This window comes from Sarcophilus harrisii, chromosome 3 (genome assembly GCF_902635505.1).
Source record: "Sarcophilus harrisii chromosome 3, mSarHar1.11, whole genome shotgun sequence".
Classification (NCBI taxonomy): domain Eukaryota; kingdom Metazoa; phylum Chordata; class Mammalia; order Dasyuromorphia; family Dasyuridae; genus Sarcophilus; species Sarcophilus harrisii.
Window position 1 is genome coordinate 557077406 of NC_045428.1, and position 20599 is coordinate 557098004.

Below are 20599 nucleotides of genomic sequence, written 5' to 3' on the forward strand. Positions count from 1 at the left end.
TTCATTTACATGTAAAAAATAATTTGTCTATATTTATGAAGTCCAGGTTAGTTCCCTGGAGGTCTTGGGATCAGCCAGAGTCAGGATAAGTAAAAGTCCTTAGTCTTTAGGGGGAGAAATAAAAGAAGTAGGAAAACTGCCATGAGGCTTGCCAAAAATGTATCCTGGATTCTTGAGTCCAAAGTCACCAACTTCTCTCCTCCTCACCTTTTCTTTTTTTTTTTTTTTTTATTTTTTTTTATTTTTTTTATTTTTTTTTATTTTTTTTCTTTTTTTTCTTTTTTTTTTTTCCTCCTCACCTTTTCCTCTGCAAAAGTCACTCTCTCACCCTTCTCTTACCCCATCCTCAAATCTTTGTCTATGATTATCTTAACACCAACATTCAGTAAGCACCAAACAGTGAGAAGAGCCATTTATCCGAAACATATGCTAATAGAGTCATTGTCTCACATCAAATAGGTAATTAGCCTTAAGTGCTTGTCTGATTCAAGCACACATTTTTCAGAGTTTCAGTACTTTACACATATTAAGTTTCTTGAAATTGATCTTTGATATTCAATTTTATATGTTAAATTTTCTCTTGAGTTAAGATTTGGTTGAAAGTTCTGAAAATCTAAGTTTTATTGAATGTCTACTTTTTTCATTCAGTATTATGGATAATTTTGCTGAATATTTTTGGCTACAGGCCTCATTCTTTTGATTGTTGGAATATATGATTCCAGGACCTGCAGTTTTTTCTTGTTGCTACTGATAAGTCCCATACAATTCTAATTGGAGCTCTAGCATGTTTGCATTGTTCTCTTCAAAATTTTCTCTTGAGGGGTTTCAAAATTTGGCAATGATAATCCTATGTGTTTTTCACAGAGGATCTCTTTGAAGTGGTGATTGGTGATTTCACCTATTTTCTACTTTCCTCTAATGTTTCATCATTCCAGGACAATTTTGTTGGATTATTTCTTGTATTACTGTGTCAGTGTTCTTTTTTTGGTCACAGCTTTCAGGTACTCCAATTATTCTTGTATTTCTTTTTTTGATCTGTTCTCCAGATGTTATGTTTTACATTTTTCCTATTTTTCTATTCTTTATATTATTTCTTGGTTTCTTATAGTTTTATTGGCTTCTCCTTGCCCACTTGTAATTTAGAAAAAGTTATTTTCATCTTTCTCTTCTTTTCCAGTTGGTTAACTTTTTTCATACTCTTGGTTTTCTTGGATAATTTTTATTTTTAGTTTTTAGTTTTTCCTCAATGTGTTTCATTTGATTTTTGAAATTTTTGAGTTCTATAAATTCTGAGCAGGGAGCCAAGAAAATAGAAAAATAAAACAAAACAAAGCAGAACTTTGTCATGTGCTCAACAGAATGTCAGGGAGAATGCAAAATATAACAATTTTCACCAACTAATTTTCAAGTAGTTTTCTTCAGTAACATCTTGTACCTCTTTTCCCAAGTTTTCATATTTTTTCTTAGCTCTTATTTTTTCTCCACTGCTCATTTTATTTTAAAAAAATATCCTTTTTTCACCTCTTGCTTGAATCCATCTAGAAATTATTGAACAAGCTTTCTTTTTGAGGCTTTGCTAGTCATTTTTCCCTATGTCTTGAACTTCCCTATCACCATAGTATCTTGTTATGGTGGTATTCTTTTATTCTTCATTTTTTCAACTTCCTGACTTGGACTTCTTACACACTTCGAGGGGAATGTCTAACTTCTTGCTTCTGAGGACTTTACAGCTCAGACTGGGTGCCAGCAAACTCCTAGCTTCCAAAGCAGTGTATTCTGGGGTGAGGTCTGTCTTCTGCTCTCATGGTCTGAGCTTTGAAAGTTCCTGACCCAGGTATGACTCTTTCTTATTCCACAAGGAAACTTCTCTTTAGAACTTCCAGTTCCCCTTTGATCTGGATTACTTATCTGGTTATTCCACTGATACTTATATACTGACATAAAGACTAGGGATGTGTACATGTGCTTTTCCTGACATCAGAACAAAAGTTACATTTCTGGAACTCATTCCTTGCTTTGTACACAGCTCACAGTTTATGGCTCACTTCATGCTCTGGATTTGTGTCTCAGAATTGGGTAGTAGATGATATAGCTGCTAAATACTACTTGCTCCATGCTAAGAAATCATTCAGGGATCCTTTGGGATTTCTGTCATGGTGCTTCTTGCTAAGGTGCCCATTTCTTTCCTTGACTCTGGAAAACTTTGTTATGTGTCCTGTAGGCCAGAATTATTCCTAGTATCTGCAGATAATTTTTTCTCTTCCTAATTTGCCCTGTGTGGGACACTGAACTCAAATTAAAATCAGAAACTCTCAAGAGTAAGAAAAAGCAAAAAGGAGATTTTTTACATTCTTGGGATAAAAGGGCAACTCCTAACCGACAAGATGTAAAGTTAAAGGAGTGCAAGGCACAAACTGCAAAACACAAGATTAAATAGAACAGAAGCACTCCTCTCCCCCGCTCTTGACATTTTCTCCTATTGTCTGGGAGATCTAGGTTTATATTGGAAACATGGAAGCCTATCCCAGAAAAAAAAATTGCCTTTAAAAGAGGTACTTAAATGCTAACTAAAGAAGTGGTGGAAAACTGGAGGGGAATGTCCATTCAAGACAATGGGACACCTGAAGCTTTTTAGCTATAGCTTAACTTATTGCAAAGTCTCAAGTCATAATTAGAGCATAGGCTGAAGCCACATCCTTATGAGTTTTCATTCATTTATCCCATATGCTATGAGCTAGAAAAATGATTTTCTTAATTTTTCCAAGCAGAATTTGGTACATTTTCTAGATAGTTGGAAGCTATGCTGACTGCTTGTTACTTCCCCATTTGTTCTGGACTCTGGCCTTCAGTTTAGAAATGAATGCTCATTAAATGAATGGCATAGAGACACAAGGGGAATCTACTCAGTATACTTTCTTGAATGGGATTAGGATGGAAATGGGGATGATTAGGAACTTCTGCTAGATTTTTTAAAAGTTAAAATATATATTTATTTATACCATATTTTTATAATTTACATGTACTCAGAAAACATGGGAAACACATAATTTTTTGCCATCAAATAATTTTCAATGCAAATGAAATAAAATTCTCCTGAGTGGGAGGTGAACATTCAAAGGCATCAGTTCTGGCCATGGAAACTGCAGTGTTTCTTCTATTCAATGTAAGTCCCTCACCAGATTTTACAAAAAAGGAGAAAGTCTCCAGCCAGAGAAAGTCACTAGGACTGCCATTTGATACTCGGAGTAAGGAATAAGACTTGGACCAAGGAATAAGACTAACTTTACTTGGTCAAAGCAAGCAGAGAGAAATGATGGCAGGGAACTTATATCTTAACATCTTTTTCCACAAAAAAGAATGCTTTACTTTAAAGTCCTAATCAAGAGAAGAGGGAACTTTTCCCCCAGTTGAGACTATGAAGATATCAAGCTTGATCCATCTGGGATTTAAGATCCAGCCATCATAAGGCATAGTCGCTGGGAGTAAATAGAATCTCTCCTACTCAGTGTGGAGCTATCAAAGATATCTCCAGACTGTGTGGAATATTGAATTCAATTAATTATATTTTACATATACATAATGAGGTTGCAGATATGTACTGGTCTTGGTCACTGTTTCTGTGGATGGACTAGAAGTGACCCAGGGGGGAGGTTGGAGAATGAGATTATCATCAAGAAGCAAAAGACAATTTGGTTCTCCCTTAAAACAATATTCATGGTTTCTAAGCTCTTATGGAGTTTCTTTCAGGTTACAGTAACCCTATGTCATATGGCCAGAAGGAAATCTGCTTCTTTTAGGTACTATTATCACAGATATGGAATTGTAGAAGGGAGCCTAAAACATGGAATCTTCGGTCATTATTGCAATTTTCCAACGGGGTGATATTGGTTGCTTCTTAATAGACAGATAGCAAACAGTGATCTTGAAATGTATTGAAGATCATTTTGACTTTAGGGTCACATCTACATTTCTTGTTGTATAGGTAGGGAAATGTCAGATCTGATGTTTGGAGGAAGCTTGTTTGAGTAGAGAACCAAGTTCTTGCTTCCCATAGCCTGGGGCTTTAGGGCTGGAGGAAGACCTGAGCTCTGAGGAGTCCTTCTCTTAGAAATTCTTCATAGATATCTGGAGATTTCAAGGATATAGGAGAGTAGAAGGCTAAGACTTTTTTCTTTTCATGATGTCTTTCAGGAATCTTGAACAAGAACTTGTTAGCATGGATGTTGTTGACCTAGAAGGGCGGCCAAGAGAGTCAGTGAGAGAGAGGAGGAAAAAAAAAAGAAGAGAGGAGAGAGAGAGGGGAAAAAGGGAGGAATGAAGAAAAGAGAGAAAAGAAAAGAAAAGGAAGAGAAAAGAAGAAAGGAGATGTGGGGAGGGAAGAGAAGGGGAAAGGAGTTAGGCATAATGACTCTGCCAGCACCACAGGGTTTAGTTCCCAAGTCTTAGGAAGGAATTAAGAGATTGGCCAGAGCTCGGGGAAAAGAAACCCTTCTAGTTTTTTCTCATTTAATAATACTGTATTTACTGCCAAAGTAATTCCCTAAAAACATCTCTCACAGGTTTCCCCTGCTCAATGGCAGCCCAATTTATTTGGCCTCCTTTTCTTAATGTGGTAAGAGTGAAAAACACTGAATTCATCACTCAGACTTGGTTTTCAGTCTCTTTTCTAACAATTCACTTAATTTCACATCTCTAAAACATTTTGCAAACCTTAAAGAACTATAAAATGTACTCATCCCTATGATCCGACCCAACTTGTTTACAATTTCTCCTACTATTAACAATCCTTCCATACCAGGCCCAGTCTTCATGGTTCCATGCAGAGGTCATATTCATTGCTACTTTGGCTCCTGCTACATCTTTGTCTGGATGATTATATCTCAGTTTTATCTATGAAAAGTTACCATCCTTCGAAGGCCTAGATCAAAGTCTCACTGCTTGTATAAGACCAGCATTCTTTTCTACATAATATTTACTAAAACAAATTTTCCTTTGGGGAGGAGGGTGGTAGAATAGTCCCTGCTGAGTCAGCAGAGGTTAGGGGAAAGTGGGTGGCGATGAGACACAAACCACTGTTCCATTGGGTAGGCAGACCAGTGATTCTACAGGGAACTCATATTTCTCCAAATGCAGTTGAGCCAGCTTCTTATAGAATTCGTTCTCTTCATTCTGAGAGGAAGTCACAGTTGGAGAGGGGCCTTGTTATTCCATTTCTTGGACTTGAGGCACTTCCAGAAAATTCTCCCAGAAGCCCAACTCCCTCCCTCCCTTTATATTTACCAGTATCTCTTGTAAGTCTCCAAAAAGAGACCAAGTGCTGATGAATTTCTCATTAAGGAGGGTGAGGATTGATGAATTTTTCAGGACAATATTCCGAAGAGTGTGCCCTGTACCTGTTCAGGGGAAAGTTATTTAGGGAAAATGGCTTGAAATAATAGTAGTCTGTAATATTGGGGGACAGTTGTAATATCTATTTTCCTTTTGAAACCCATCCTAGAAACTCCTTACTTTCTCACTGAATTCCCCATACCTCCATCCAGGGCATCTGGTATGAGACCACCATCTTTTACCCTCAGCTCTACCAGGAATTGGCCAAGATTCCTCACCTCAGCAGGACTGGTCATCTAGGGCTCCCCACAAAATGACTGAATGCACCAGCTTCTTTTCAGCTCTAGCTCTGTCAAAAGCTTTGGTGAAAGGTAAGTACTGGACCTGAGGAAACAGCCAGCACAGAGAGAAAGGCTGAGGTCTCCTTGGATGCAGGGATGGGGAGTGGTGGCACTTGACCCTAATACAGGTTGGGAGCAGGATGGGTAGAGTGAGGCAAAATCCACCCTCCCATCACAAGAACTCTGTTTAACTATGTTATGTCTCTAGTTCCCTTCCTTGGTGAAGCCACCACAGAGCTCTGAAAGGCAAATACATCATTAGGAACTCCTGCCTGGGTCACATTATATAGTGGGAGAAACAATATGAACTTAAAAAATATGTCTCTTAAGGCCTTCCACAATCTGATTCAGATCTCTCCTTTTCTCTTTGATTTCTATCATCTCTTTATCTGCATTTTATCGTAGATAAACTGATATCTGTCAATCATATTACTACTGCTTGAACTCAGTATCCTATCTTCTGCCTCTGTCTATCTAAGTCCAAAGGCATTGTTCCATCTTATCTATCTCCAGGAATCTTTGCTGCTCACCTCAAGTATCATTTCCTTTGTGGCATCTTCCCCAGACCCTTCAGTAGTCAATATTCCCTCCCCTCTCAAATGATCTGTATTTACTTATTTGTGAATAATTTATATCTTCCAATGCAATGCCAGCTTCTTCAAGGCAAGGACTGCTTCGTTTTTTGCTTTGGATCTCCAGTACCTAGCCCAAAGCCTTCCACATAGTAGGCACTCAAAAAATAGGTTGAACCCCAAGAACCTCAACTCCTCATACTCAATTTCTTCCTATGACAATATTCCCCTTTTCTCAAGATCTTTGTTTTAGCTAGGAGCACCAAAAGCTGGAAAGGGCTGCCTTTCCAAAACTCCTCACCTTCTTGAAGTCATACATGGCCCTTTCTAGCTGCTGGGCAGCTTCTTCCATGCTCAGCTCCTGCTGCCACACGATATCCTCCATTTTAAACTGGACAGCCTCCTCTGAGGGCAGACAGCTGTCAGTTTCATTAATCTTCTTATCCTGGATGCTAGATGGCATTGAAGGGCCAGAGGCCTCTAACTCCATCTGGGAAGAAAGGACAGGGAGAGCTTAGCCATTTCGTGTAAGTTATGGTCTTATGTTGCTGAACTTAGTTCAGAATCCAGTGGCATATAATGGGGTAAAATTAGAAAAATGGTTTTCTTGCTAATCACTATTTTATTTTTGCTTCAAGCAATTCTGCTAACCTTGGGGAATGCATTGTACCAGAAGGGAGGTATCCCTAATATTGTTACACCAAAACAGTCCTTCAAGGATATTTTGTTTGCTCTCCAAAGAATTCTGGGCCCTTATCTTTGACAGACTCAAGGGGGACTCAAATAATGAATACTTCTTAGTCTTATGAGTGAAGGAGGATTATTGCTATTCCTTCATTACAAATTTCTAGCCAATTATGGTTCTCTTCACATCACCTATGTTCCCAATCATGTTTCTCTTAACCCTATGGTGTCACTTATCCTGTTCTGTTCTTTGTTTCATATTCCTCTAAACTTATATAAGGGGAGATGTCCCTTTGCTTGGGATTTCTTGCTGGAAACTGAAGCAGTCATAGACCTATCTTATGCTCAGGTAATTAACCATGATAATAAATACTCAGAGGAACATGCCTCAGTTTACCTTTTTGTTAAATTAGGAATAAACCGTAAGTAGAAATAATTAAATGCCACTTTTCCTGAACAAATTTCAGTCAAATTATATTTAATTTTTAAAAAGCCTTTGAATTATAGATTAAAAATTGGAAACTAAAGAACTTAATCCTAAAGAATGGATGGATTGAAGGAGAAATTGTGGAAACAATATTTTGATTAAAGTTCATGACAATTAGACAATATACTAAAATTTTGGGATTCAGCCAAGTACTATGTGTGAGAAAATTTATATCTCTCAATTCTTATGTCAGTAAAAGAGAAAGAACACTAAAATGAACTGGGCATGGTTCTAGGAAAAAAAAAAACAGATCAGAGCCCCCAATTAAACACCAAAATAATAACCTTGAAAATCAAATATAAGATTAACAAAACTTAAAAAAAATCAATAAAATAGATAAACTGTTAATTTGATTTTTTTAAAAATAGGAAAACTAAATTACTAGTATCAAAAAATGAAAAAGGTAAATTCACAATGAAGAAAAAATTATTAGCAGTTATTTTGTGCAACTATTTTTAAAAAACTGACAAAAAAATCACATAAATGAGCATTTAGAGAAATACTGGCTTTAGAGAAACATCAGATTAATAGAAGAGGAGATAGAATGCATAAATATCCCTAACTTAGTTCACTTATGGCTTGTTTAATTTTTCTATCAACAACAACAACAAAATCCAGGACCAAATGGATTTACAAGTGAATTCTACCAAACATCTGAAGTATAACTAATTCCAATACTATATAAATTGGAAAAAAAAAAAAGGAACCCTATTACATTCCTTTTATGACACGAATATGATCCCAGTGCCTAATCTAGGGCAGTCAAAAGAGAGACAGAAAATCATAAACAAACTTCCCTAATGAATACTGATGCAAATATTTAAACTAAAATAGTAGATTATAGCAAATTATAAAAATTATAAAGCATGATCGGATTCGATTTATGTAGAGAATGGAGGGTGGTTCAAGATTAGGAAAAATATAAGTATGATTGATTATGTTAATAATAAAAACAACAACAAAAAATGACTAATTCAATGTCTGCACAAAAATCTTTGGACAAAATATAATACCTATTCCTGTTAGAAATACTAGAAAGCATAGAAATAAATGGAGCTTTCCATAAAATGATAAGTAATATCCATCTAAAATCAAGAGCAAGCATTATCTGTAAAAGGATAATCTAGAAGCTTTTCTAATATGATCAGGGGTAAAAGCAGGGATGTTCATTATCTCCATTACTATTCAATATTTTACTAGAAATAATAAGAAATAGTAAGTAGAGGTAAGAAAAGAAGAAATTAAAAAAATAAACACAGACAATGAGATTACAAAATGATCACTTTTTAGCAGATGACATGATGGCTGGCTTAGAGGATCCTAGAGGTTCAACTAAAAAACTAAAAGAAAACTATGGCAAAGTTGCAGAATGTAAAACAAAACCATGCAATTCATCAGTATTTCTGTATATTATCAACAAAATCAAACAGGAAGAGAAAGTAAAAGACCTTTCACTTAAAATAATTATGGATAATATAAAATATTGGAGAGTGTACCTGCCAAGACAGATATAATAACTATATAACACCACAAAATACTTTTTATACAAATAGAGATTTCTATAATTTAAAATTTTACCTACTCATGAATAGGCCAAGTTAACATATTAAAAATGATAATACTATCTAAATAAATTTATTCAGACTCATACCAATTAAACTACAAAAGAAATTAAAATTGCTCACTAACATTTAATAATTGATTCTATTTTGTAGAATTTAGTATTTAGTAAGATTGTCCCATTTTGTCTAATTTCTCAGTCCACATTTCTCTGACTCTTGAGTCAGGTTTTCCTCTGAGTTATTTTTAAATTACAAGTTAAGTTGTTATCATGCTCAAAAAGGTAAACTGTCCATTCTTGCCTATATTTGTAAAATTCTTATTGCCCTAACAAATCCTTCTAAACACTAGGGAGGTTCCTAACTCAAGTCTACTAACAAAGTTTGCAAGATGTTGATGCATCCAATAAAACAATGAACATTCCTTAATAGTCAAAGACAGATCGTCACTAGCCCTGTGTGTTAGCCCATTTTCTTTAAAATAACTAATCATGTTCTCCCCGCCTTGAACAATGCTAATTACCTTGTAACCAACTGTATTGTTTTCCAAACCTACCCAACTCTGTATTATTATATTAAGGCTGGTGAATTCTATATCAGAGTCTTTGGTGTTTGAGGGAGGCCATTGATTAAATTTATTGGTTACTGTTAGCCTAACCAAGAAATTGATCATGCTCAGACCATTGTATTTCACTTGTTTATAATTTTCAAATGTAATGCTATCAAAGAATTATTTTATAGTACCAGAACTCAAATTATACTACAAAGTTCTAATCATTTTAACAATTTGGTAATGGATAGGAAAGCAGTTAGTTAGTTAAACAGACTAATTCCATAATTTTCACAAGCAAATGAACACAACCTAGTGTTGAGTGGGGGTAGGGGGTGGGGTGGTGGTGGAGGAAGAGGGCAAGTGTTCACTATTTTACAGTTGGGAAAACTAGAACAGTAGTATGGCAGAAACTTGGTATAGATTAATATCTTACATTGGATATAGCAAGATATACTCCAAATGGATACAGTACTCAAGACATCATAAGCAAATTAGTGAGATGTAGAAAAAACTTCTCATCAAATCTATGAATAGGGGAAGAGTTTGTGATCAAACAAAGAATAGAGTTTATTGGAGATAAAATAAGACAATTTTGATTCTATAGAATTTGCACATACAAACCCAATGCAGGTAAAATTACAAGAAAAGCTGGAAACTGTGGGAAAAACCCTTTGAAGTGATTCTCTTTGATAAATGCATTTCTAAGATACATAGGGAACTTGAAACATCTAAAAAGAAAGTGTTTTCCCCCAGTTGATAAACTGTCCAAAGATATGCACTGGCAGTTTTCAGACTTAAAATTCAAACAAGTAAGTTGAAAGTAACAACAAAATTCATCTGGGAGAACAAGGTCAAGAATATCAAAGAAATCAATGAGAAAAAAGGAAATGTGTCTGGTAGAACCAGAACTCAAATTATACTACAAAGTTCTAATCATTTTAACAATTTGGTAATGGATAGGAGATCAGTTAGTTAGTGAAACAGACTAATTCCATAATTTTCACAAGCAAATGAACACAACTTTTTTTGTAATGGCCAGAGAATTAGAAAATGAGGCAACATCCATAAGTTGGAGAATAGCTGAACAAGTTATGGTGTATGAATATGTTGGTAAAAAATGATGAAAGGGGATGAATGCAGAAACATCTGAGAAGAATTTCATGAACAAATGCAGAATAAAGAAAGCAGAAATAGGAAAAAAATATATACAATAGAAACAATATTGTAAAGACAAACAACTTTGAAAGACTCAAGAATTTTAATCGTGATCAACCACAATTCCAAAGAATTTGTGATGAAATATACAATATCTTGTGATAGAGAGTTGATGGATTGTAGTTATATAGACTGAAGTATATTCTCTTTATTATTATTTTTTAGGAACGTGGCTAATGTGGAGATTTGATCTGCATGATTCCATATATTTTTAATGAGTTTTCTTTTTGTCTTTTCAGTGAGTGAAAGAAAGGGAGAGGAGGAAGAGATATTTTGGAACTGAAAATAAAAATGAATCAAAAAAGTTTTCAATACTTTAAAAGTTTCTGATTTCATTAGTGTGGTTATTCCCTCCAATCTAGCAATGAGCATCTTTACACTTGGCTAGTCTTGAGACAATAATAGCTAATTTGTCATGCAGCCTGGACCTAAAGTCTTTTTAATAAGACTTGCCAGAGGCTGTACTTTGCTGACAGCCTTAGTAAGCACAGGTTCCTTCTAGGCCGTAATTGGAATACACTAAGAATAGAATAATAATGTGGATATTCTATGTATTGCATCAAGGTTTACAAAATGTTTTTCTATGATCTCATTTGACCCACAAGAACTTAGTAGGTTGGATTAATATTTTTCCACTTTTTACAGATGAGGAAACAAGAAGCTTAAGTTATGATTTGACTAAATCCACATGGCAAACAGATAATTCAAATCCAGGACTTCTGACTCCTTTAGTTCCAAAGCCTTCAAGGGGAAAAGGAAGGAAAGAGCAAAAAGGCCAAAGTTTGTGCTGTAGCAGTTCGTACACAGGAAGTTAAATAAGAATGATAACAATGTATGTAGTCATTGTCCAAACATACAGCTTTTATTTTTCATCATTTGAAGGCCTACTCCCAAAATGTGAGATTGGATGGAACCCAAAGTAATAAATGATTGCATGCTGTATGTTGTTGTGTCTATTCAATTCCCAGAAACCCCAGGAATTCATTTGTTTCTATTCACTTGTTTATATGTTGTATTCCTTTGGTAGAATGTATCTTTGTGTCTCATTCTCATCACAGATAAGGCAGCTAGGTAGTATAATGGATACAGGCCTGGACTTGGAAGTCAGGAAGACCTAAGTAAGAAATGCATCTCAGACATTAGCTAGCTAGTGAGCTTGGTAAGACATTTCTGTCTTTTTTAACCTTACCTTAACTTCTGCAGCTGTTAAATGGGGCTAATAATGACATTTACATAGTGTTTTTTATTGAGGCTCAAATCAACATATGGAAAGCACTGTACAAACCTCATGTAAAGAAATGGTTCTTATTACCATTCTTATTCATAATTATTAGTAACATATCAAACTTCCTAGTTAATATTCAGTCAAACTAAGATCTGTTGAAGACCTTAGCTTCAAAAGGCGAAGGTCTCCCTCTGTATCCAGGGCCATTTGCAGCAGTTGTTCTGATCTATATCTGGCCATTGCCAGATGGCTCTGGAGGGGAAAGTGAGGCAGGTGACCTTGTGTAGCCTTTCTCTCACTTAAATCCAATTCACTTGCTGTCATAGCAACCCCTCTCTGATGTCATGGTCCTCTTTGAGAACAAGGGACAAACAACAATAACACAGGCTAAGTTTGTAGAGTAATCTCTCTGTGCTCTGTCATCCCTCTGCATCTATAAGGGGAAAGATGGCAGTGGATACTCTAGCCTCACTCTTCAGTCTTAGTCATACTAGATTCGGGTTAGTGTAACCTGGGAAACCCTCCTAAGAGTTATAATGGGAAAATGATGGCAGGAGGCCTATGGGGAAAAATATAATCAGGGTTGGTTCCAAATAAAAAATATAAGGATAGAGTCAGATATACCTGAGGAAGATAACCATGATCCACATTTGGATTCTTCAGGGGTCCATGCAACCACTGCAAACCCACGTTCAGAGACCTGATGAGAGAAGTGGTATGCTGGGAAAGAATTGCATGTTGGAGATAGAGCACTGATAGGTCTGATTCACTTACACAGTGGACTCAAGAGCTTTATGAGGAATATTTTCATTTGGGACAAAAATAGTTGAGGCAACAAGGGAGGCAAGGTAGGTAGCTTTGAGAACAACCTGGTGTAATGGGAAGAAGGGATGACATTTCCCAAATAGTAATGGAGGAGGCTCTTTTTCTCACTCTTCCTCATTTCCCACAAATCTGAATGGGGAAAGAGTTGAAGATGACAGTTAGGGAAATACTGTTAGCTGGAGGAATAGTGATGGGGTTTTGTTAAAGCACCAAGAATGGAGACATTAAAAAGCACAGGAAGTAGAGGGGAAAGCCACATAGCATGAGCATGTTTAAAGAAAGTAATACTTCTTCAATAGGAAGGAAGTGGGAGATTGAAAGAACAGATTAGAACAAAACTAGGGAATGAACTATGTTCCCTTGTTATCCTGAGGATGAACAGTGAGTGAAAAGTGGGTACATGGGGTTTGGGTTACAACATGGTTATGTAAGATTTACTTGCTATCTATCTACTCCCCCCATCTAGGTTTTCTGAAGTCAAGTTCTGAATGTGGGAACCCTTCAGATCTTACAGATTTGGGGTTAGAGCTAGAAGACTAGAGGACATCTCACCTGTTCTCAATCTTTGAATACAGATTATGAGAAGCATTAGACCTTCCAACCTAGGTGGTATAAGGATAGACTGGTGTTGCCAAGCAGCCCTCTGCTTTTTTGCCTTGGAGTCCCAATATAATGCAAGTTATTTATCTGGGGTTGTAAATCCCATTTCCTCCTTAATCTATTGGCTTTCCTTTTTACTAGCTTTGAGGACAGGAAAAAGGGAAACTGAATGAGGATGTTGACAATAGTTGTCCTTCAGGCCATAAGCCAGAGCCCCAAACTTCACTAAAGGGACATATGTCTGATGGGATTCTACCACTGAATCCTACCTTTCATTGGGTACAAAGAGTTTGAAGTCCTGGACATGGCTGCTATCTTTGGAGAGGATGATGTGTCCAGTGAACTGGCTTGGACAGAACCAGAAAGAGTAGTGAAGTGGTTGGTTGAGTTGGAATTCTGCGTGAATCCTGTGGGCAAAAGAGAAAGAAAAGGGAGCAAGGAATGTTTCCCTCCAGGTGTGAGGATGGGAATACTAATGCAAGAATTCTCTAAGCCTCAGTTTTTTTTTATCTGTAAAATAAATGGATAGAACTTCAACTCCACAACCTCTAAGGACCTGTCCAACTTGAAATCTTTGATACTATGACCATTGAACTTCAGCCAGAATTCAGAAGGTTTTAATAAATCAGTAGAAGAAAAGAGCTTGGAGAACCTGAAGAGGGAAGGAGAGGACATAAAAGGAGGGAGTACCCAATGGAACAAGGAGGAGGAAGGCCACTGGAAATGGGAAATAACATGAGGAGGGGGCTTTTGGGAAGAAAGAGAAGGGGAGGAGGGAAAGGAAGGAGGGAGGGAGGGAGAGGGGAAGACAGACAGACAGACATACAGACAGACACAGAGTCACACAAAGAGAGAAAATGCAGGGAGTCATCACCTACTGGTAGGAAGAATATATGGAATACTTAACTCCATTCAGCCTATGAGGCAGTTGGATGATGACCCAATCTTGGATCTTCAGGAAGCAGGGCCCAGGTCAGTGGGTGTTGTACCAGATAATCCCCGACTTTCTTAGGCCAATCACTCCCACTTAGTCTCTCAAACAGCTAATGGCAAAGGGCAAAATAGACGATTCCTGGCTTTTCTGCACAACCTTCAGCCTCTCTGGGCCCATGTAAGCAGCAAAAGTAATTAGATTCTACTGACTTTCTCCAAGGTCATCAATGATCTATTCATTGTAAATCTAAAGACTTCTCATCTATGCTGACTTCTCTGAACCATGTAATACTGTTGCTCACTCCTTCCTCCTGAATATTCTTTTTCTTCTTATGTTATTGTGATATTTTATGTTGGTCTGACTACTTGCTCCTCCTCACTTTTCTTGGTAAGATTATTGTCCATGAACACATATTACCCTTGAGGTTTTAGTGCATCTCAGGCCTCTTTTCTGGGCTCTCTCTCTCTTTTTTTCTTTGTTTCTCTTTTTCTTATCAACTCTCAAATGATCATCTTTATGCAAATGACTCAAAGTTTCTTCTTCTTTTGAACTCTTGAATTTTTCAAATGCATTCCAGTTCATTATCACTAAGCTTCTTGCTAGGCATTTCCACATGGTTGTTCCAGGAGCATTTCAATATGTCCAAAGCTCTCAGTATTATCATTTCTCCTAAACTCACCTCTCCTCCAAATGTTCCTACTGTTGCTGAGGAAACCACTATCCTTGCAATCCCATAGATTTGAATCACATAGCCATCATTCTTGACTCCTCTTTCCCAATCCTTGCCCCTGATCCAATCACCTGAGCACTGTAAATTTTATTTCCACATTATCAGTGATGGGGATTACACAGTCATTACCTCAGGTGGAGCCTGCATCACCTTTTGCCTGCACCACTACAATGGCCTTAATAGATATCCCTGCCTTTAGACTCTTTAGTCCATATTTTGTATAACTACTCAATTTATATTTGCAAGGCACAGGTCTGATCACATCACTGTCTTGATCAATTTTCAGTGAATTTTTTTTCAGGATAAAACATATTCTCTTTTCTGTTTGTCATTTAAAGCCCTCTATATGCTAGCTCCCACCTCACTTTCTAGACTGATTACACATTACCCAAGTAACTTGTTGATACTGTCAGTAAAGTACATTTTATCTTTTATATCTAGTCCTTTGTTCAAGTTGTATTTTATCCTTGGAAAACTTTCTCTCCTCACAATCACCTGATGAAATTTCTTAGTTCATTTAAAAATATTAAGCTGCAAAGAAGGGATGTGAGATGATACCCTCACTCCACTCCTTTGCAGTGGTGGGAGAAGTGCAGGTAGATATGTTATATATTTTTTCATATTTTTGGATGTACTGATCTGTTTTGCTGATTCTTTTTTATTCTTTAAAAATATGTTATATGGGATGGCTTTCTGGCAGGGGTAGAGAGGGATACTGAGAGTTTGGGCCATGTAAAAAAGTCAACAAAATGTTATTTTTAAAGAATTAATTCGAGGGACACTTTCTAAAAGATTTCCTGATTCACTCTGTTACTAGTACTTACCACTAAAAAATATTGTTGCTATTTTGTATCTCTTTTATATTAATTATTTACACATTGTTTCTGTCTTCTCTGCCTATATCACATACCCCCATAGAATGTGAGTTTCTTCAGGTAAAGGATTGTTTCATTTTTGAATTTGTAATACCAGCATTTCCTATAGTGCCTAGACTTAAGGCTTGTTGAATTGAAGAGGTCTGATCTTTAAAAGAGACAATCAATTTATGATAATTGGAGCTAAAAATTGCTTTGCATCCTATAACTATTCTGGTTCTCTGTCCCACAATACTGTAGTTTTGCCTCTTACCCCCTCCCTTACTTGCTCAGGAAAGCCAGAGGTAGGTCGTAGTATTCACCTGAAAACCACAGTGTAATAGGAGTCACTGATGGCTGTGAGGCAGGCCACTGCACCCTGGGGCCCAAAGCGGGTCTTCACAAAGGGCCTTGGATGGAACATGCTCAGCAGTCTGTGGATGATGACCTGTGGAATGTAAAATCCTACCTTACCTGGGCCTCTTCCTGGGAAGTAACCTCAATGGCACATTTGTACTAGGTGGTGAGGAATTTGTCCCCCCTTCCCACTTTCCAATGGATTGAGGAGAAACTACCCAGAAAGACCTTGATATTTCTTTCTTCCCTTGATCCTTGAGGTGGGGAAGCCATCTAAGACCTAGAAAGCATCAAATCCTTGAGAATCATTGAAGAACTAAGCTCAGGGCAAGAGCTTGATAGTGGGGAAGAAAGGAGACAATTCTGCTGCTCTTAATCCTGGGATAGTTGGGAATAGTAAATGGGTAAGAAGTCAGGCCTGAGTAATAGGAAGTGCATCTAAATTAAGAAGGATTCAGATCGGTCTAGTAGTTAAAAAGGCTTAGCACTGAATCATTAGCTCAAACTTCAGGCAAAAATGCTAAATGGTAGGCCTGGGATAACTGATGGTCTGATTTATAAGCTTCCTGAAACCACAGGGCCTAGGGCTTGATTCCAGGCAGGGCTCCGAGGTTCCTTCCTTACCTCTTTGCCTTTGGGAGGTGGTGGATAGAAGCGGTTGTCAGAGAGGTATGCACATGTCTTATTAATCATCGTGTCTGGAATGATCCACCAGACCTCACCCAGCTCCATGTCATTCCTTGGGGGCAGGAAAGCTTTGAATTGGCTGGCAGAGAACACATTGGATGATAGTGCAGGGTTTGTCCAGTTTTTTAGCCCAGAAAGAATAACGTCAGAAATCTGGAGAAGAGCAACAAGTAGAGGATGGTGAACCAGGATCCAGTTGAGGTCAGACTTTTGAGATTAGACTGAAAACAGTACAAGCACATCTGTGTTCTCCAGAGCATAGATCCACATGAAAGGAAATGAAAGGCTGAGGAAACCTTTAGATAGTTGGAAACACCTGATGTCCTCTGGCATTGATGCTACTTGATCACATGAGGGTACCAACCCTTATCACTTTATGCCTGGATTATTGTCAATAGCCTACTGATTGATCTCCCTGCTTCAAATCTCTCCCCAGTAGTTCAACCTCCATTCAGCTGTCAAACTTATGTTCCTAAAGAACAGATCTGACCATGTTACTATATTCTGTCCCCCACTTCTCCCCTTCTCATCATTTAAACCCCAATGGCTTCCTTTTACCTCAAGGATTAAATATAAAATCTGCTGTTTGGTTTTTAAAACTCTTTATAATTTGTCTCCTTCCTATCTTTCTAGTCTTCTTGCACCTTACTCCCCTAAACATAATCTAAGTTCCCAGTGATTCTGACTTCTCTATTCTTGGAAATCATGATCTTCCTACTTGGGGTTGTCTCCTCATGCCTAGAATTCTCTCCCTCATCTTTATTTCTTGACTTCAAGACTTAACTAAAGTTCCTCCTTCTGCATAGTTTCTCCACTCTTTTATCTTTGTGTCCTTCTGAGATTATCTTCAATTTATCCTGTTTGTATTCTGTTTGCGCCTGATTGTATATTTTCATAATACATTAGGAGATCTTGGAGAGCAAGGATTGGCTTTGTTGGGGTTGTAGGGTAAGGTGTGGGAGTTTTCTCTGTATCTCTAGCATTTAATCCTGGGCCTAGTATATAGCAGGTGCTTAGTAAATGCTTATTGACTTGATATATAATGTGCTTTATAAACCTTAAAACACTATATACCTTGCAATCATTATTACTCTCTGTAGGGAGATCAGCAGTTTTGCTGTTCACTGAAAAAGAAACTGGCATTGGTTAGACCCTCCTTTCAGTATTGCCCGCAATTTTTTTTATGGGGACACAATGGAACCTCCTAATAACCCCAACTCCATTGAGCCCATTTGCATTTTGGCCAAGTGTAGTTTCTGGGGCGATTTTAAGTTTTGCAGTTTCCTAGCAATGCGTATGATAGGACAGAAAAGCATTTCTAATCCCAAATCACAGAGGATTCTGGGGTCAGGGAGCAGCAGCCTAACAAGAGAAAAACCAGTCCCAAGCTTATTCTTAATCTTAGTTTGCTGGTTCTTGAATCTTTGTTTGCTGGTTCTTGAATCTTTGTTTGCTGGTTCTTGCTAGACACAATAGCCTAGCTCTTGTCTTGCTCTAAAACAGCTGAATCTTCCTCCTGAAAGCAAACTTGGGTCTGCCGACTCCAAACCTACTGAATTGTCCCCAGTTTAGGTAGTAGAGTCTGAAAACATGAAGCGCTTCTTGGTCAAGAAGCACAGGAAGTGTTCACTATGGGATCAGGACTGCGCTAGGTCAGCACATCCTTTGTGTCCCACAGGGTCCAGGCTGGCCCTTCATCCAGAGCTGTTTTGGGTCTGAATTCTCACCTTTGACCTCTATTCAGTTTTCAGGCTAGTACCCCTGCCCCCACGTTCCGAGTCCCCCCAAGCCTTCCCCCACTTGCCTCTCTGAAACCACTTTTACTGTTTGACATGGTGTCTAGCAGCAGAGGCTGGAATCGAGCCACTATAGTCAGCTTCTCCTGGAGAGAGGACTTCTCTTCCTTCACCACCTCCTGGGCCTTCTCAGAGCCAGAGAGAGGCTTTATCACTGTGGGACACAAACGTGTTAATAGTCTTTCTGCTCCTGGGGGTGTGTATGTGGGGGGATGGGAGGCGCAGGGACGCGCGCAAGTCAGTGCCCCCCGTTTCTCGGAGAACACCGGGGCCCGATGACAAAGTTTATCCTTCCCCCTGGAAGGAATCAGGATGGACGGGGGAAGAGAGGGGAGGAGCAGCAGTCTCGGGAGGATCCCGGCTCGGGGATCAGTCCCCCGGGTCTGGCCCGGAGCCTCCTGTCCTGCCGCTACCTCTCAGCAGCTCCGCGATGGGCTTGAACTCCTCGGCGCTAACGTACATGTCCCTGTTCACGTCCAGAGCGGAGAAGAAGAACATGGTCTTCCTCCGTGTCCTGGCCGACTCCTGTTTCGGGGCAAAGGCGCCGATGAGAGGGGCGCCGACCTCCCCGCTGTCCCGCAGCCCCCAGGGATCCCGGCTGGGTCTCAGGCCCTCCTCCCGCACGGGATCTGGGGATCCGTGGGGGGACTTCCGTCCGGCTGCTGGACATCGGGAATTAGCCTCTCGGACTGAGGACCTACGCCCTCTGACCCCCAAGAGCAGGATGAAATCTTGACGTCTGTGCCCCCAATAGCAGCAGCTTTCATCCCGGGGCGGGGGCGGGGCTGGGGCGGGGCTGGGTGTGGTCCCCTCCTCCCTCTCCCGCTGCCACGCCCCCGATCCCGCCCCTAGGTCGGGCCTGACCCGCGGCCCTTGGGCCTGGGTCTCCCTGGAGCCCCACGTAGCCCCGGGCGGCGAGGGCCAGCAGCGTCCCCAGCACGGCCGCCAGCAGCGCCAGGTCCCGGGGGCGGCGAGGGCGGTGGCACGGGCGGGCCGGGGGCCGCGGAGGTAGGCGGGGCCCCGGGCTCCCGGGGAGGTCCATGATAGGAGGCCGCGGCTCTGGCTCCTCCTCAGCTGCTCCGGCTCCAACTGCTGACCAACGGCCGGGGGCGGGGCTGAAGGCCGACTGAGGGGTGGGCGGGGCTGGCCCTGAGACTGAATGACAGCTGTGGAGGATTAGAGGGGCACACTGAGGGAGCGCTAGGCAGGGAGGGGCGGGACCTGACTCGGACTGACAGCTTGAGGGGCGGGGCCTTAACGAAGTGATTGACAACAGGTGGAGGCATCTAGGTAGGCGCGGGGCAGGACCCTTGAATAAAATGGGGGGAAGGATGGACGAGGACTGGAGCCTAGAAATCTAGAAGTGCTCCAGGTGAGGAGCAGGGAGGCCCTTCTAATGTGGGCCTGTACATACGTCTCTATCTCTTCTCCACTCACTGACCAAAGCTTGGACCCCCTTTTGCTGAGAGCAGCGTTTTGATCTCCATCTAGTCTTTTGTTTGCAAGTTGATTGTCCCCAATTTGGTAGCAAAGATCTGGACACGGGTATAGGGTATTCTTATACTGTGGGTCATACATTTGGGAGTCAGTCAGTAGTTTTAAGTCAGTCAGATACAAATATTGTGTTCCAGGCACGGTGCTCTATAAGTACTGGGAGATGCTTTAGACCCCCTCATCACTTCCCATTACTGATGATTCATTTAAGGAGAAATAATAGTTAACAAAAGAAATTTATAGTGTTGCAGGTCTAGGTACCACCTTTTAAAAAGTCTTGTATTTGTCAATAGCTTTTGTTTTTACATCCCCTCCTGGGGGGATTCATCCCTTCTTATAAAGACTAAAAAAACAAAAG

At 39.5% G+C, this 20599-nt stretch overlaps 1 protein-coding gene and 1 long non-coding RNA gene across 2 annotated transcripts in view; one reads left to right on the top strand and one right to left on the bottom strand.

The window, feature by feature from the left end:
• Positions 1-11681, top strand: part of LOC116422817 — a 25155-nt gene extending 13474 nt beyond the window's left edge. The window contains exon 2 of the long non-coding RNA XR_004233352.1: positions 11385-11681. This is a non-coding gene — a long non-coding RNA (uncharacterized LOC116422817). The remainder of the gene's footprint in view (positions 1-11384) is intronic.
• On the bottom strand, positions 1271-20015 carry LOC100917415 (selenoprotein N-like). The gene is given in 13 exon segments (XM_031962559.1): positions 1271-4231; positions 5071-5169; positions 5281-5393; positions 5607-5712; positions 6543-6731; positions 12589-12664; positions 13659-13796; positions 16231-16355; positions 16889-17104; positions 18756-18901; positions 19161-19272; positions 19612-19644; positions 19646-20015. Coding segments are annotated over 13 exon segments (1665 nt in total). The 5' UTR covers positions 19790-20015; the 3' UTR covers positions 1271-4063.
• Between the last annotated feature and the right edge of the window lie 584 nt (positions 20016-20599).